General features: G+C 36.3%; 1 protein-coding gene across 1 annotated transcript in view; it reads right to left on the bottom strand.

The window, feature by feature from the left end:
* Positions 1 to 2987: 2987 nt before the first annotated feature.
* Positions 2988 to 17689, bottom strand: part of LOC150088714 (uncharacterized) — a 203574-nt gene continuing 188872 nt past the window's right edge. Inside the window, exons 13-16 of the mRNA XM_090369625.1 lie at positions 15530 to 16072; positions 12253 to 12745; positions 6429 to 6663; positions 2988 to 3151 (exon numbers count right to left, since the gene is read on the bottom strand). Coding sequence (XP_090225751.1) covers positions 3148 to 3151; positions 6429 to 6663; positions 12253 to 12745; positions 15530 to 16072 — 1275 coding nt within the window. The 3' untranslated portion in view covers positions 2988 to 3147. The remainder of the gene's footprint in view (positions 3152 to 6428; positions 6664 to 12252; positions 12746 to 15529; positions 16073 to 17689) is intronic.

Raw genomic sequence — 17689 nt, 5'->3', positions numbered from 1 at the left:
ATAGGTAATTTTGCTAGCAGGGAAAAGGAGGTGATTGTCCCTCTGTATAAGGCAATGGTCAGGCCACGCCTTGAGTACTGCGTACAGGTCTGAAGGCCTCATTTTAGGAAGGATGTAGATTTGCTTGAGCGTGTACAGAGAAGAGCAACACGATTGGTGAGGGGATTGAAGGGATTCTCTTACCAAGAGAGGCTTAAGTTCTGCAAATTGCAGTGGCTGGAGACTAGGCACCTGCGCGGTGATCTGATTGAGGTCTATAAGGCCTTGAATGGGTTGAGTACGCTGAATTCTGATGGAATCCTTCCACTTGTTCAGATTACGAACCTACGGGGACATAAGTTCAAATTAAGAAAGGACAGATGTAGAATAGATGTGCGGAAATTTGCCTTTAGCCAGCGGGTGGTTAATTGCTGGAAAAAAACTTCCATCTGTCGTTGTGGAAGTTGACAGGTTAAATAAATTTAAGGAGGAACTGGACAGGCATTTGGAGGGAATGGTGTGATTTTTTTTTTTTTTTTTTTGGCTGAAGCTGCATAAGCTCCTGCACTTGCTTTCTTGCATCATGTGCCACTACTACTACTACTACTACTATTTTGTGTAATTTACGCCTCCATCTTCGCACTTTTCAATAGATTTATATTTCTACCTCATTTGTATAAACTTTTGTATCCTGTGCTGCTGCTTTGCGCACTCATATGCGTACAACTGTCATATTATTTTTCTCTCAGCTATCACTTAATCAATTAATTTTTAACCCAATTTTTATCCTTTGTGTTTTTATTAAAATAGCATGAATGAAATATGAAATTTTATTCATTTAGAATTTCAAGATTGCAAAGAATGAGAAATAAAATATTATCATTATAAAAATAACTATAGCCAGTCTTCGTAGAAAAGTTTTATTTCAGTATCAACAACTTTATACAATCCACCACTTCCTCCATCATCCATATACATCCATCCAACAACGATAACAGGTATTAATGACGTTACGAACAAAGATTAAAACAGTCATGTTGGATGTTTTTCCTTGTTTGCTGGAATAAGGATTATCATTAAATACTTAAAGAAAGCAGAAGATGATGACAGATTTGTTGAAAATTAAATCAACTTCTTCAATGAAAATTAAACTAATTATGACCTGATAATATATACAAAGAATTTGGATTTTGTAAATATGTAATAATGCACGTAAATCTGGAGTAATGTATGTTCCATGAGTAGGTAACTTGAGCTTAAGTACTTGCTGCGTCCGGTACATTAAATTAATAGGTGACATATGGAAAGTGAAAATTCGAAAACTTTTGCTTTTCTATTTCAACGACTTAATTCTTTGAAAATCAAGTATATATAACTAAGCAGTAAAAAAAAAGATGAAAGATAAAGGACAATTTCATTGCAGAAATTTTTAACTAGCTTTAACTTAGTATCAGTTATTTTGAAGTTACATTTTTCATTAAATTAAATATATTAAATATCTATTGGAAAAAATATATATCATAAAAAATATATAATTGCATTAAGAAATTAAGTTTTAAATTATTTAATTTGCCTGCTATCCAATCAAAATCGTAGCAAAACATTAGTTATCCCTAAACTGACGTTTGTTAGATAATTCTGAAATTATTTGCTTAATGCTGAATAATAAAATAATAGCGTAATTATCAGGGGAATTTTTTTTTCCGTTTAAGAAAAAAGAACTTCACTGTGAAGAAAATACCCACAAAATGAAAAATAACTCAAAATGTGGATTCATTAGCATTCTCGATGATTCAATATTCAAGAGAGAGAGAAAAGTTTCTTCTGCTACTACCATTAATTATTATTATTATTTTGTTACTCTATTGTATATACCCTTATTTTTTTTTTCGAATTTTTACTCACAAAAATAAATAAATAAATGATTCCGGAAATAGGTTATTTATGTAACGTCGTGTGTCGCTAGTCGCAGCAGATTTTATTTAGATTCCATTGAAGAAGATTTTGTGGCAGACGATAAGATGTGAAAATATCTCACGCTAAATTAAATACTGTAGTTTTTTTAAGATTATCCTGAAATAACTAAGGTTTACTTACTAAACTAAACTGAAAGAAATCGAACGGCTTCTGTTGCTTTTTAGTGTTTTTATAAGTAGTTTCTTATTTTACAAATATGCGTAAGGGTTATCTCTATTATTTACATGATATTGGTAAGTACAGTTATATATGACCTATGTTTTCTTATCCAATCAACCTTGTTTAGTTTAGAAATATAGCGGGTTTACTGCGCATTTTGCTATCGAACGTTTTTAGTTTTAGTTGTGGCAAATGAGTTAAGAAAGTATCATTTCTAGTTTTTGTAATTTTGTACGGTAGCATATATAGCTTTTAGGCTTTACGCAACCACGTATTCAATTTGTAGGCCTAATGCAACTTCATGTTGAAAAAAATGAGTCGCCGGTTGTATATAATTTCCTCCCATGCTCCTTTAAATATCACATAAAATATACACATTTTCACAGATACGACATTTGACAATTTTGTAAAACACTGATGTACAAACAATACACGTGTGTGTGTGTGTGTGTGTGTGTGTGTGTGTGTGTGTGTGTGTGTGTGTGTGTGTGTGTGTGTGTGTGTGTGTGTGTGTGTTACATAGAAAAACGCGGAAATATCTGTACAAAAAAGACATGCAGCATTACCTGGGACAACCTAAAATTGGGTCTAAAAAGACCTCTGTTGTTTTGTATAAAACCTTACTACACAAGTATATTTTACATGATAAAATAGTAGGGCCTTGTACTACTTGTATGTATATATTATATATATATATATATATATTTATAAAAGAAAACAATCTGAGAGCTCAACAAGTAGTTGGTCATAACAGGGTTCCTTGAAAATAACGGGTAAATCACACAGGAACCAAATCACAGTGGAAGACCATAGTCATAGTCAACTCAGTCCATTTTTTTCCCCATTCTTTTCCGTAATCCATTTTTTTTTTTTTTTTTAATCCTCTCTGCCACCATCAAAGTAATTTGATTTTTCTCGTGGACGCTGGCGCCTATTGCTTTTAGCAGTTTCTCCTTTGTGGGAACATTTAAGTAGAAGGATATGTGTTCGTTGTTTTTGCCTTAAGTAGAGGCTGCAATTTCACCGTCTTCATTACCTGTCAAAAAACAAACGTAATTTAAATAATATTTTTCCATATTTTTAATATTTCTATTGTTATAAAAGCTTTATGGTATTCTTACTATACTATATATATTTTAAAGTTTTTAATGAATTAGATTAAATGAAATTTAATTTAATGAAATTAATAATAATATTTAATGCTCAGTTGAACCTTTCATTTTCACATTGTAAAGAGAAACCTGTCATGTATCATACAGTTTTTCTAGATTCTGCTTAGTTTTACAGTGCTGTACATGTATATCTTTGGACCCAATAACTTGTAAAAGACTGGCCCTAGAGTTCAGGGTACCCGGGCTCAAAAATTGGAGAAAAGGACAATAAGGAGGAGTTCTTCCTGCCTGTATTGAGGAAGACCTCTCTCTTTGAATTTGGGGCTCTTTTCAGTCCGGGGCCGGGTTGTATAGCATTCACTAAGTAGTGGCCTTGAACTTGTTTATATACTATAAAATGGTTTCAGAATGTGTTGACTCTTGTAATTATGAGTAGTTCCCAAACTAATCAGATAAAAAAAAAAACAACAGCAACGTAATCTATATATTAAAATACGCTGCTAAAAGTTGCCTGTTGCAACTTTGTTCGCTTCGATGGATAGAAACAGATACAATAAAAAGACGATTCTTTTTGAAATTTAGACTACATTTGTCTCGTCCCCTAAAATTTTTTAAAATGTGATTGGATTCGACTTCAGAAAAGTAAACGTCGTCAAACATATATAGAGCCCATTAAAATTTCTGTTTTTTTTTTTTTTTTTTTTTTTAATCGACTCACTGAGCACACTTTGCTGTCGTTTGGTAGGTGTAATCAGAATATTTTCCTCTCTTCTGTTCAAATTAGTTTACATCATGGATTTTAAATTTCTAATATTAACGGGTCCCTTAAAATAAAACATTGCCAAAATTATAATATATATATATATATATTTTTTTTTTTTTTTTTACGTATTTATTTATTTTATAAATATTTCAATTTCTTGAAAAAACACACACACACACAAAAACCCAGGTATCTACTCAGCTGTCCCTACCCAAACATTGCGAAGAGGATCCGAAATTGGAATCGGTTCTCCTTCCCCCACCTCCGTAGGAAAAGGCAGGCTCGTCTGTTGAGGCTGTTTGTTCCAAAGCTGTACTGTAGTAGCTCTCGACGTTCCTGTTTAGAGGCACAATACACTGACGCCATACAGCCTTAGTTGCTTTCACGCAAAAATAAATATAATAAGAGCACAAATAATCTCTCGGTAGACTCGTCCCCGTGGTTTGTCGTAAAAATTCTTCTAGTAATGATAGCTGCTACTTAGTTATTTAAACGCTGATGAAACTGATATTCAGCTCCCGTTGGTGAGTGTAATGCGTTGAATTTCGGAAAAATTCGGCCGTTCTACGACAACCAAATTCTTTACCTTCACGCTGGTTGGGCTTAATAACTTATTATATGCTCCAAGTGCGAGGAAAAAATCCACCAGCTATTTTAGCATAATATACGGGAAGTGAACATCCAGGTTTGAATCAACGTAAGTGTTGGTAGAGGTGTTTGGTGTCTACACCGCACAGAGGGATGACCAACCTTCAGCGGTGAAGAATATGGGTGTGATAAACTGAAGAATGTCTTCACAACTGAGACAACACTGCTGTCTCACTTGTGAAGCGCGATAGTGGCAGTATCTGACGGTTTAAACGTCCCTTTTTTAGTACCGTTTTATACCGACGGTTTTTGCAGTGGCACCTGGTAGAAGTTACTTTGAAACCCTCATTAACGCCATTCCTCTAACACTGGTGAAATTTAATGTCGCAGAGCACTCTTTTCAACAGGATAATACTCTCTGTCACAAAGTTCACTGTGACTAGTTTTGGAAGAGTAATATGACATTTATGGATTAGTTTGTTCAGAGCTGTGATCCGAGTACAAATAAATCACGGGAGGTAAGTTGGAAAAACATATGAGGGGTTCATCCATAGAGGCCAGAAGCGTTGTAAGAGGACTATGTGCTGCACTACAGACCAAAGGAAACGCTAGGCTATATTAAAACTGACTGTACAAGGAAGCTGCTGTCTTATGCAGCTCCTAACTTTAGTTCATCTCCGCTACTATAATTTGCTGCACTCTCTCTCTCTCTTAGTTTTCTAGTACATTTTGTAAGAGTGTATTTAGATACTGTATTTGCCACTCCTATGTATGCTTTGGCCGGCAATGAATCAGCGGAGCATTTTATACAGAGAATGCAGTGCTGAATTCATTAATTCTTTCTTGGTGAATGCAGCAGCATGGGACTGGGGCTTCGATAGTTTTAAAACTTTTGTTAATTAACATATACAGTATTATAATAAGGTTTTAATGTATCATATATCAAATGAAGTAGGTAAATACGATTTACCTACTTCATTTGATTTTATTATCGTAAATACGATAATAGAATAATCACTTCTGCTTTTGAAGAAGGGCCTCCTTTCTTCTAAGGTTCGTGCCAGCTTTCCTGGTTTCCTTCCCTTCCCCAGAGACCCAACAAAACAGGGAAACCGACCACAAAATATAAGCACTTAACAGTCCGCATGTTTTGGCGGTTTGCCTGTTTACACAGAGGATTGCTAAGCTCGGTTTCTTAAGCCTAGAACGCATTTTCGGTTGCTATTGCACTCTGAAAAGCAGCATATACTATATTCCAAATTCCCTCTTACAACGCTTCTGGCCTCTATGGTTTAAGTAAATTTTTTTGGAAGTATAAACCAAAATTAAGAACAGAATACCGTTCCCAATTTTGTGAGGTGGGCTTACTTCAAGAGCATCTACTTGGTGGACAAGATATGATCCTTTGCTCCGCCACTTATTCCTTTACAACGAGAGATATAAATAAAATTATGGTACAGAGGAATTTCGGGACTGTTTTCAGTTCACGATTGATCGTTGGTTGGTTGACTGCATATCAACTATTTTGATCATAGTGCGTCTATGCAAGCGTGTGTTTACAGGCTGATTTGCATCATGCCAGTTGAAAAATCCCACTTCCTCCGCCCGAGATCGACTAACTACAGCCCGATTAAAGAGACCTCTCATCTCTAACGGGATTTTACCCCGTATCTCTCTCTCTCTCTAAACGAGTGGCAAACTGCCATAATATTACGGAGTCTTATTAAGAACATGTTAATTTTAAGTTGGACTTAAATGTAAGCTCAATGTTAGTACTCTTAGTAACTATGTTAATACGAGTATATTCTAACATCCATTCGTTCCTTTTTTGAATAAAATTTTACATCTACCTTGTGAAGGTTAAGCTGTCGTCCAGCACTAGTGTGTGATTACTTCCATATAATGAAGTCATTGGCTGAAACTGACTTCCTCCGTCGTACATGTCTAGGGGATAAAGATCCGCGGCCTGGACTTGCACTGATCCTGAGCTGTCGCTCCTGGCGTCATCTGTTGGACAGTTGATCAACTCAAGTCTTGATGGTGGACCACCGAATATCTTTTTACCATTGAGTGAGGCTTGAGAGCCTAAAATGAAAAATGTGATAAACGACATACTGATAAGTTATCAGACACTTTTCGTTCTCCTGATTTAAATATAAAAATATAAGAAGAAATAATCCAAACTTAGATCTCCATATCTGTTGTACTTCTTTTGTCCTATTCACCTTCTCCAGGAGATTCGAAATTGTTCTCAGTGAAGCTACTCCAGATTCAAAAGGAGAAATAAGTTTGATTCATGTTTTGAAGTGAGAATACCATCTTCATATTTTATCACTTCGTTTTTCTGTTGATGAACTCATTCTTTTAGATAACAAGTCAGAAGGTCGCTTCGCTCCCCTCTGACTTGTGTCACACGGACCTGAATTATACGTTTTTATATGTTTTTTTAGTGGGGAGAACCCCCCACACCCTTTCTAATAATCAAAAGATGTATTTATTATTTTATTATCTAAAAATAAATTAATAACAAAACCATCATTTATGTAAAACCCCTGGCATTGCTGCTGTGAAGGGTCTATTGTATATACCACGTTTGTATACAATAAAGATTATATATATATATTTGATTATAAACAACATTTCTTGTCCAATTTTTTTTATTCGTTTTCCGTTAATACAAAGAGATTTTTAGCTGCCTTCACTCTACTTAATGCAAAGTATTGTCCAGCGCAAAACATGGTGATGTTAAGTCAACACTAACCTTAGATAATGTTTGACCTTGAGTTTTGTTTATTGTCCTGCTAAAAGCCAATTTCACAAACTGAAAAATGAAATTATATTCCCCTTCGTTTGAATACGTATGAATCCGTGGGATATATGCTTTACGATCCCGCTCTGTCACCTGTGACGTGTTCACAAACCAAACATTTCTTCCTTACGTAGTCTTGTACCATTGCAAATTCCATTTTTTATATCTAAGTTTCTTAAAACTATAACAATTGCGTTTACCTTTAATAGTAATTTATGCGGAGGTAAACCTGAAGGCTCAAGAGAATAAAGTGTTTCGGGTGTTAAAGAGTTGTATTCTTCAGTATTATAACTATCTGGCATAATTTGGTCTGACGAATAAACTATTTTCAATTCTACTGGAATCTTAATTTCTGATAAAAGTTTTTAATTTATTTGTTGCGGCTAAAATTGCACATTTTCGTATCTGTAAAAATTAAAGCTATTTTTCTAAATATTCTTTTATAAAATTTAAAGATTGTATTAAAAGAGTTCGTGAAAGTTAATGTATCTATCTTTCTTATTGCATTGTCTATATATAAAAGCGTCTTTGAGACAGGCCTGTCAATCACTTTGATGTAGTATGACGCAATAACAGTTAGCCCCGCCTTGCGGAAAGCAAAAAGTGTGCACGTGAAATTCCAAAATATTCTTATATGTAGATAGATTAAGTTCATCAGCAATCAAGATTACGATTACGGAAAGTACCTGGGAAACTTTATTCATGTCCACTCTGTTAACATTAAGTTTTCCTATAAACATGAGGAATAGCATTTATGTTGCGTTTGTAGCTATTATTATTTGAATAGCATTGGTTGTTTAAGAAATTAGTTCTTTTCACACTTCTGTTCCACTGACCTTTGCCTGAAGCATAAAAAAGTGTGGTTATTCAGCCTGTTGCAAAACAAAACAAAACAAAAAAAAACAGAAAAAAAAAAAATGGGAGGTATATTTTGACGGTCAGTTTCTACTGTCTTCACCTAAAGTAATGGAGAAAAGTAAATTTTCTGAATTTTCAAAAGTAATGCAAAAATCCTATAATACTACTTGCCTTTTTACGCTTACTGAACAGAAAAATATAAAATAAAATGCTAAATTTTATACCACTTGTTTATGTAGACATTTTATGTATTAAGCTTTACATTTCATTATATTTCCTTGTTCAATCAGCGTAGCAAGACAATGTTATATGACGACACTCGAGTTCTTTTTGAAATTAAGAAGAAATCTGTTACTTTAGACAGGATTGAAAAATCTGTATATACCACCCTGATGCTTTTTAATTACGTAATGACTGCTATTAAATATTTAAATACTGTGAGTATGCAATGGATTTCGTAGTTTACGTTATCTGTGGATAAACTCTGAAAAAACTGGAGAAATGCATATTTTATCACTTCGATATTTAAAATCGAATACGGTAGTTCTTAGTATTTTTCATCTCATGCTTTATTTTGCAGTAGGGTGGCCAGCTTCCCCTGTGGTTGCTCACTGCGATTGATGGTAAATGGAGCTTTATCTTTTGATATTTCAGCATTAGCTGAAATATTAACGATCTCTTTTTTGATCTACTTTTTTCCATTTAACTTTGGTTGTATTAGTTTTTCAGCTTTCAGTAATTACTTGATCTCTAGAAAAAAATAGACTTTTCTCTACTCAGAATAACCTTATTCTGTACCCTATTTCGGTATAAACCAATCACATCTATATCGATACTTCTTCAGCATTCAGAAGTCTAATTTTTCTCCTGGCATTATTTTTCTTCTGTGCAACTACTAATCTTGTATAGATCTACCCTATCACAGAACACTTCTCGAATTTAGTACATTTTGCCAAAATGACACAAAAGAAGCAAGCTTATGTAGCATCAGCCAAACCTGAGCGTAACAATGTCACTTCACTATATTTTTTCATATTTTATTTCAAGTATTTGGCCACTTCTTCAAATTTAGACAAACTTCCAACCTTCACAAAGGTGGGGGGGGGGGTATTCCAACAGTCAGTCACTCTTTGACTTAAAACCTTTTTTCGGATATCTATTTCTAGAATTATCCCTTCCTCTCAATTTAAATTGATGTCCCCTTGCGTTTTGTTTATTCAACTCATTTGAAGCCTTAACCCATTGGCGTAACCATGCCAATGCAGTGCATTGGGACCCACGACCGAAAGGGGGCCTACTGTCTTCTTGCCCGAAGAAAAAAAAATTAATTGAGGAAAAATGTAAGTTTTAATAGTTATGTTTATGATAAAATTTACTATTCCACGAACAATAATTTTTTTCACACGAAGCATGTTTGTTGTTAGGTAGCTGCACAGCACAAGCGAAACTGTAGTGAATAGAGGTGAAATGGTGTTAGCATAGCTGCTGCTTCCAGGGCAATTTTTAAGGATTTGTGACTGCGGCCAAAGTCAAATAGTCTAGTAAAATACTACGATATGAGTGCTAGTTTTTCGTAAGTTATTGATATTTACTTCCTTACTTACTTATTGATATTATTTTTGACAATTCCGGCTATTGTATCAACCGCGGAACGCTCTTTCTCCATATTAAAATTAATTAAGAATTATTTGAGAAACACCGTGGGACAACAAAGTCTATCAGCGCTAGCACTGCTTAGCATAGAAGCGCAAGAAGCTGAAAGAATGGACGCTTTTAAATTAATTAATGATTTTGCCAATGCCAAATCTAGACGAAAACCATTTTAAATTACGTAAGTCAATATAATATTTCATTTAATTTTCAGAATTTATTTTTCATTTTTATATTTACAGAATTTAATATTATTTTTGTTTTTATATTCTATTGATAAAGATTTTAAATATGCGTTTACCGTTGTAGTGTTAATTTTTAACAAAACAAATATTTTCAGGGGGCCCACACTGAACTTTGGGGCCCACTTTTTCTAGTTACGATGCTGCCTTAATCACCTCGATCAGATTCTCCCTGCTCCCGTCGATATCTGGTTTCCAAACATTCATTTATAGGTATACTGTATTTTGATAAGAATAAATCTTTGTGCCTTTAACAAGTTTTGTCGCTGTTTTTTGTACTCTTTTCAACGTGTCCACATCTTTTCAAAAATGGAGTTTTTGGGAATGTATGCAATATTAAAAGGTGGCTTAACCAATACTTTATAATGGAGTAATCACCTCTTTGTCTACCGGAAAATTTCTTATATATCAATGATAGAACCAAATGAATTGTTCTAGCAGTCTGAATAAAACTGTTTAGAGAACTTCAGATCAGATTGTATAGTTACAAGTAATTTCTATTATCGACTGTATTACGTTGGCGCTATTCAAGTGGTATTTTACTCTCGGATTACTGCTACCCTGATGCAATACTTTGCATTTTCTAACGTTCTACCTTGGGAACGTTCTACCGTGGGATGCGTGGCTTCTGGGAAAATCGTGTTTCTTTTCTCAAACAGTCAATCCAATCATTTTTCGGCCCACCCAGAAATCTGGGATGGTGTCTATTAGATTCTCTCTAAAATTCTCGACCTTGTTAAAAAAAAAAGAACAATTAAATTAATTATTCCCTCCCCTATACTTCACAGAGGTTCAGTACTCAGACGCTTTTACAAAAACTGCCTTAAACATTTTTGCTGACAGGAAATTCATATTTATATAGTTTTTTCTAGCCTTTCAACTCTTTACTCGTCATTATAGTATACTATAAATATAAATGATACTATGAATTTAACCATTCTTGGAATTACTATAAAAATAAGCCACTATTTTTTATTTTTTGCGACATTTTCTACCCATTTTTTCATTTACCTTCAAATATAATGTATTAGACTCTAATCCACTGAATAAGTGTCATGCTTCAATGAGCACTTTTTCTACTGCATTTTAACAGATGTCTTTCCAAATATTAATGCTATGTGAAAAAGGCGTGGGCTCAGTTCCGAACACTTACCAAAGTTGAGAATTACTTCGCATAGGGGAATGTGATGCGTGGTTTCTGGGAAAATCGTGTTTCTTTTCTCAAACATTCAGTCTAATCACGAAATACACCCAGTTTACAGGTACAATATACTGACCTCAAGACTTTAGCTGCTTTTACTCGTAAAGTAGTCACAATCCGATATTGGGAATGCCTGGGCCAGGTCTCAGAATGGAACAGATCATTTTGCAATGCCGTTATAGTTCATCACACGCATCGTAATTTAATATACAACTATTTGATTACAGTATTAAAAATAAGATATTTTTTTAACGAGCGTTTCCTTTCATAAAATTTTCAGTTTCGACCCCTTTTTGGAACTGTCTACTTATTGTGTAAAGGAAATTCCGACAGTGAGTACGTATTATCATTTCTATAGTGAAGTTTTCTATTTCAGAAATGTTCACGGGATGCGGATGGGGACAAAGATTTTCTCCTAAGCCAAAATAAATTACTGCGTTTTCAATTATTCCATTAGCATTCTGTATTACTTCTAGGATAGGGCAGTATAACCGAAAAAAAAAAAAAAAAAAAAAAAATTTAGGGCGATCTTAAGTTCGGACAGTTGATGGAATGTTGTACTACTAGTTTATAGGAATTCCTTCTCATAGAGGATAAGGGTAACGCCCCTGTGATGACCCCAATTCACATAGCTTCCTGTTACCTTGTCGGTTGATTGTTATGAAGCAAAGAATAAAGCCAATCGCAGAAGTCTAAAAAGCCTTGAAAATGTGTTGAAAGTGAAATACGGTGAGCGTTAACAGACAAGCATGGCAGGTTACACCTACGTGGTGTAAACTGCTTGGAAGTCGAGGAAGCAAAGATAAATGTTGGTTGTAATAAAGAGATGAAATATATATAATAATTCTCAATAACAAAAACTGACATTGTTATACCTGAGCAGTGCCAGTTTTACTGTATAAAAAATAACTTACCATACAAAACTGGTGACATCGCTGACAGCATGCCAGGCCTAGCAACAGTACCATACAGATTATGAGGATATTTCATTGGCTGAAGTCGAGCTTTGACCTCTCTGTCCCTTGCCTGTCTTGTGAGCTTGCTGTATAAATACACTTTTCTGAGGTAGAGGCAGAGCATGACGATGGTGGCACTAATTAGATTGGCGCCTACGATGGTAATGTCCCGGTAATATGGAGGAAGTTGAGTGGAGAGTACAGTCCACGCTAGCCATACCAGGCCGACGAAAATGCAACAGGAAAGGATCCATCGTGGTTCGCGATTGTTGTCTTCACATTTCCATGTGAGCAGCCCAAATAGGGTGGTAATGGCAAGGAGTAGCATCACATACACCAGAGATATCACCAGGCCTTCTTCGAAAGTTGTTGGTGGAGCGCATCTCCATACATTTTCGTATATTCCTGTTTTTGGTGGCATCAAGATGAGCCATGCTGCAGACAGAATTATCTGAAATAAGAAGGAATTGCGTTGTTAGTTATTTATTTGTATTATTCCAAATTAATGGAGATAAAAAAAAGACGCGCCTAGTTTATGATGGAACTTGCTTTGGGCCATCAATAAGTTAGGTGCTATTTGTTTATTACTTAGATTTGGATACGCCATTTTTGCTTTATGCACCTATGCTAATATGCGCTTAATTGGGCATATCAGCTATTAGTATTCGCTAAATCAATATCATTGTTGTCTGCTACTTGGAAAAGAAAGATGGATGCCATGGACAAAACAAAACTACTAGACTACAAAAATAACAGCACTTTTATAACATTTCCAGCTATTCCTGGATGCCCTTTACACCCCTGGCTACTTTATGTAATGGATCGATTGTCAGTATGTGGTCATTTTTGAAAAGTTAATTATCACAAATCCTTGATTTAATAATGTAAAGTATATTATACGCTGTTCAAGTTTACAGTTATCTCCATTTTTTTTAATACAAGAACAAACATTCGTCAGTGTAAAGGAAGAGCGAGTGACTATAAATAAGAATAAAGTTCTTACTATAATTCATTAGGTAGCACAAAAGTCTATCTAGGAAGCACCCTAGGAGCTTTCAGGGGGAAGGAATCTCTTCGCCCGCTCCTTAAGATCTCTCTAAAATTGTAACTGAACTTCAAATCACTAGTATGCTAGCAATAAATAAATTAGCAAGTTGCCATACTTCATGCATTATGAAATGACAACATATCTGAAATGTGAGATATTGCAATTGTTTAGTATTTCTGATACCTCCTTTGAGGAGAACTAATTAAGGAAAAACAGGTTTTGATTAAATGTGGACAGGACATGGAATGTACTGAGTGCCCTCGTACTCGGCTGTTCTAATTCGTCGTATTTGTCAATAATATCCTTCCGAGTCGTCGAAATTTATTCAAACCGTTCCTGTTTGTTAATGATTACTTAACAAAATTACTGGTTCCCATTTCCACAGAGACAGAAATGAGTAGTTACAGTTCGGACGGATCTATAATATGGATTGTTCAAGTGTTTGTCGTTACATGAAGTTTCCTACGTTCAGAGTGGGAGCTTGCTTTCTGTTGAGAGATTCACAAACCCGTGGTTAAAAATTTATGTTGACATCCTCAAGAAGAGGAAGAGTAGAGAAGAAAATATAAAGTCGCCTTTATGGATTTTCTTGCGGAAGAAAAGAATTTAATTATCTTTTGGTTGGACGAAAGTGTATAAGATAAAACTGTGTTCGTCATCCAGTGGCCGCTCATTAAGTACATTTACCTCGTAGCGAGTAGGTTCCCATTCTAGCCCTCAGAACAGTCTTGATTCGTCATTAGCATGGACTCAAAGAAGTGTGGGAAGAGCGCCAGAAGGAAGCTGGTAAACTAACTCAACTATTTTACACAGTTGTTGCTTATTGGATGGTTACCGATCTCTACTCTGAAGCGTATGTTTCACCTCATCCCATCCCACAAGTGCTCAACTGGATTCTAGTGACCGGAGAGGCCACCGCAGCAGGCTGAATCCACTCTCCTGTTTCTGGAACCATTTCTGTGCAGTTCTGGCCTTGTGACATGGCGCATCATCCTGCTGGAGGCACTCATTCTCAGATGAATAAACTGCAACAATGAAGGGATGCATCTGGTCGGAAACGATTTCGAGATAACACGTGTCATCCAAATGTTGCTCCACTGGTATCAAGCGGTCCAACGTAAACCAAGAAATACTCCCCACGCCGTTAGCACCGCCACTAAGGACGCGTGTTGTTTTTGACATATTCTGACCTCCGATCAGCATGAAAACAGGAAATAATTTTCTACTCCTCCACTGTGCAATGTTGGTGTTCCTGGTTTTACTCCGGTCAGTTAAACACAAAGTATTTGCTGACAAGAATGGAACTCCGGTCAGTTAAACACAAAGTATTTGCTGACAAGAATGGAACTCCGTTCAGTTGTTGGCAGTGATATTCCTCCCATTCGTGACGAAGTTGGATGAAATATGGGCTCTGAAATGCCTCTTTGGTTATCACTATCCTTCTAGTTTGTTATTTGACTGCAGCCTTCTTTAACTGTTGACTGCAGCCTTTCTGTTACCCTACTCAAGTGTTGTGAGTCTCCCTTAGCCTCTCACATCAACGAGCTATTTCCGACCACAGGTGTCGTTGTCTGAATGCTATTGGTCCAATCTCGATACACCAGAGATACAGTTGTATACGAAAACGCCAGCGGTATTGCATTTTCCGAGATACTCATACAGAATCTTTCCTCTTTCCCCATTCTCGCATTGCACACATGTGGCATCCCAACGCAACTGCCTACATGCGTTATATCATAAGGTGCTAATTCATGATGCTCTTTCTAAAACAGCGCTTCATTTCACAAAATTGGTATTACTGTACTTAATAAACTGGCCATTCAGTGTAAAACAAAGTATCCAAATATTATTAGCTTAACATATAGCCCTCTAACTTTTTTCTTCTAATTATTAGCATAACATACAGTTTTTGGGACCTGCACGTGGGTAAATATTGGTTAGTTATTTTTTGGGCGTAGTTATTGGGCTAGTTATTTTATCGACTATTTGGTCATAGTGCGCCAATTCCAATGGTCTTTGTCATCTGTTATGTCTGTACAAATTTGTTCACTGGCCGAGTTGCATGGGCTGAAAAAATAATTCACGGTGAATGAATGCAGCAGACATATTAGTTGAGTGCTTTTGTGAATGCTACTAAACTATATCAAATGTAATGCGACTCAGGCGGCTACAGAGATAACTACTTACCTGGATGATAACCAGTCCAACAGCGATTACCAGGAGTCCAGCAGGAGTCGAAAGCCTTGTTCCGTCGGCGAGCATCTTGTTGCCATTGTAACCCATCATCCTCCACGTATTCATGACTTTCACCAACATTCCCGAAAAGATAATGGCATAAGCAAGTCCCAGAACAAAACGTCTTAGTCCACAAGTACCCTCAGTAGGAGCCACAATGAAAGCAAAGTTGACTGCGTATAACACCAGGAGGCCGAAAAGGATCATATAACCCAAGACTGTAGTGCCTATAGTGACTGGGAATGCCATGAGGAAATAGAGAGCGCAGATTAGAACCAGCACTATCCCCAGCACAGACAGGGCTGTCACAATGATTCCCCATACGGTCTTGAAGTTGGCATAGATCGCCTGCTGAGGAGGTTCCTGTTCGTGGCGATCGTAATGGTGGGAACACTGGTCACATTCTCCTATGCACATGGACGCTGGAGGAGCTCCTAGAGAGAATTTCACCTGTCCGCCGTATATCGTGAGACTTCCACCTCTCCAGTGACCGACCTAGAATGAAGTATGTTCCAATTTATAAATCAGTAAAAGAAGATAAATTTGATTTATATCAAGTTTAAAATATTGAAAATATTAAACAACAAAAATACGGGCAAAAGTGCAATAATACTGATTTTTATTGCTGCCAGAGACAGTTGCTTGAGTTTGAGTTTGAAGGTTGAAGATGGACCATTCATCTGTCATTAGTTTCCTTAATAGTGGATTTAGTTGTCAGCTGGCATACTTCACGTAAGTCAACAGTTATCTTTTTTGAACCTAAAATAGCCAGCTGAAACCTTAACCGTACTTAAAAGGATAGTTTCGGTTATTTGAGAAAATCGTCTAATCTGAAAATAATTAAGGCTTTTCCAGTCCAGAACGTTGCAAATGGTTTTTCTGGCGGTGAGGAGGTTAAGCAAAAATAAGTTTATGTTAAAAACTGTCATATTATGGCTACCCCAGAACTAACACCCATGTGTGTGGTATGTCCATGAATTGGGTGTGTTCTCTGGTCGATTTGCCAGTTCAGTTGGAAGAAAATCCCGAGTTTCTGAGGAAGAAAAACCTTGCTATACACTCCTGAGACTGACTAACTCAGTCACAGAGTGAAAAAAAGCCCATAAAAGTTTCTCGCATCATTGACGGGATTCGAACCGTCTGGTAAGGGGAGGGCGGTGATTATAATCACTGCGCACCCCGCTCGGCTAAAGATTATGTTAACCTAGTTGAGTGCCAGCTGCCTATCACATTGGTAACCAGTAAAATGCATGACAAAGTTTTACAACTAATATATGTTTATTATCACCGCTGTTACTTCAATTACAATGTGGATACTGTTTTTAGCATTCACCTCGAAATACCGTACTATGTGCTGTGGCTCAAATTGGAGTTTTAATCGTAGAATAATAATAAATGGCATACCTATTTCATATTTAAACAGTCTTTTTAAACGTGCCCCTTCCCCTCCTCCATATGCAGAACTTGTCCTGTCAATGTGGGCGTGCTAGCATCCCTGCAGCCAGAGGTCTTTAGGACTGGTTCGCAGCGACTGGAGGGCACGGGCCGGCTCTGCTGGCAATTTTCTGCCCTCCCGAAACAGTCCAAAGGTATGCGGCGGTTATCCATAATAAGCTTCTCGAACTTTATAATATTCATTTGATTGATTGCTGTTTGTGCAATGGGGGAGATTGCTTTTTATCTCACAACTGTCGTTGAATGCAGTACACCACTGTTACATCTGCCTTTCGACGGTGCATCATTTCCAAATTGCACTGTATGCAAGTCATCGGTGAATATCAGTCGACTTTGGACCTTCTTTCACCAAAATTTTTCATTATACATCACTGTCCAACCTTCTTGCTAACTTTTATGGATGTCATCTTGCTTGCAATATGACTAAGACATGCGCGCAAGTACTCATATTTCTTTTCTCCTCATATTAATCGTACCTGCCGGCATCCCCTTAGTCATATCGCAAAAATGGTTTATATGAAGAGAGAGAAATATGAAATGACTACAAAAATGGCTCCAAACCATATCATTATTTTTAACAAGTAGTAAAACTCCTATCTCCTTATGGTATGTACAGTATACCGGTGATACAGCAAGAATCGATCAGGATGTTGTTAT

The sequence above is a fragment of the Mastigoproctus giganteus genome, chromosome 3 (assembly GCF_048544385.1).
Source record: "Mastigoproctus giganteus isolate SK-2022 chromosome 3, ASM4854438v1, whole genome shotgun sequence".
Taxonomy (NCBI): Eukaryota; Metazoa; Arthropoda; class Arachnida; order Uropygi; family Thelyphonidae; genus Mastigoproctus; species Mastigoproctus giganteus.
Note: the sequence above shows the minus strand (reverse complement) of the source record. Positions and strands in the feature narration are given on the sequence as shown.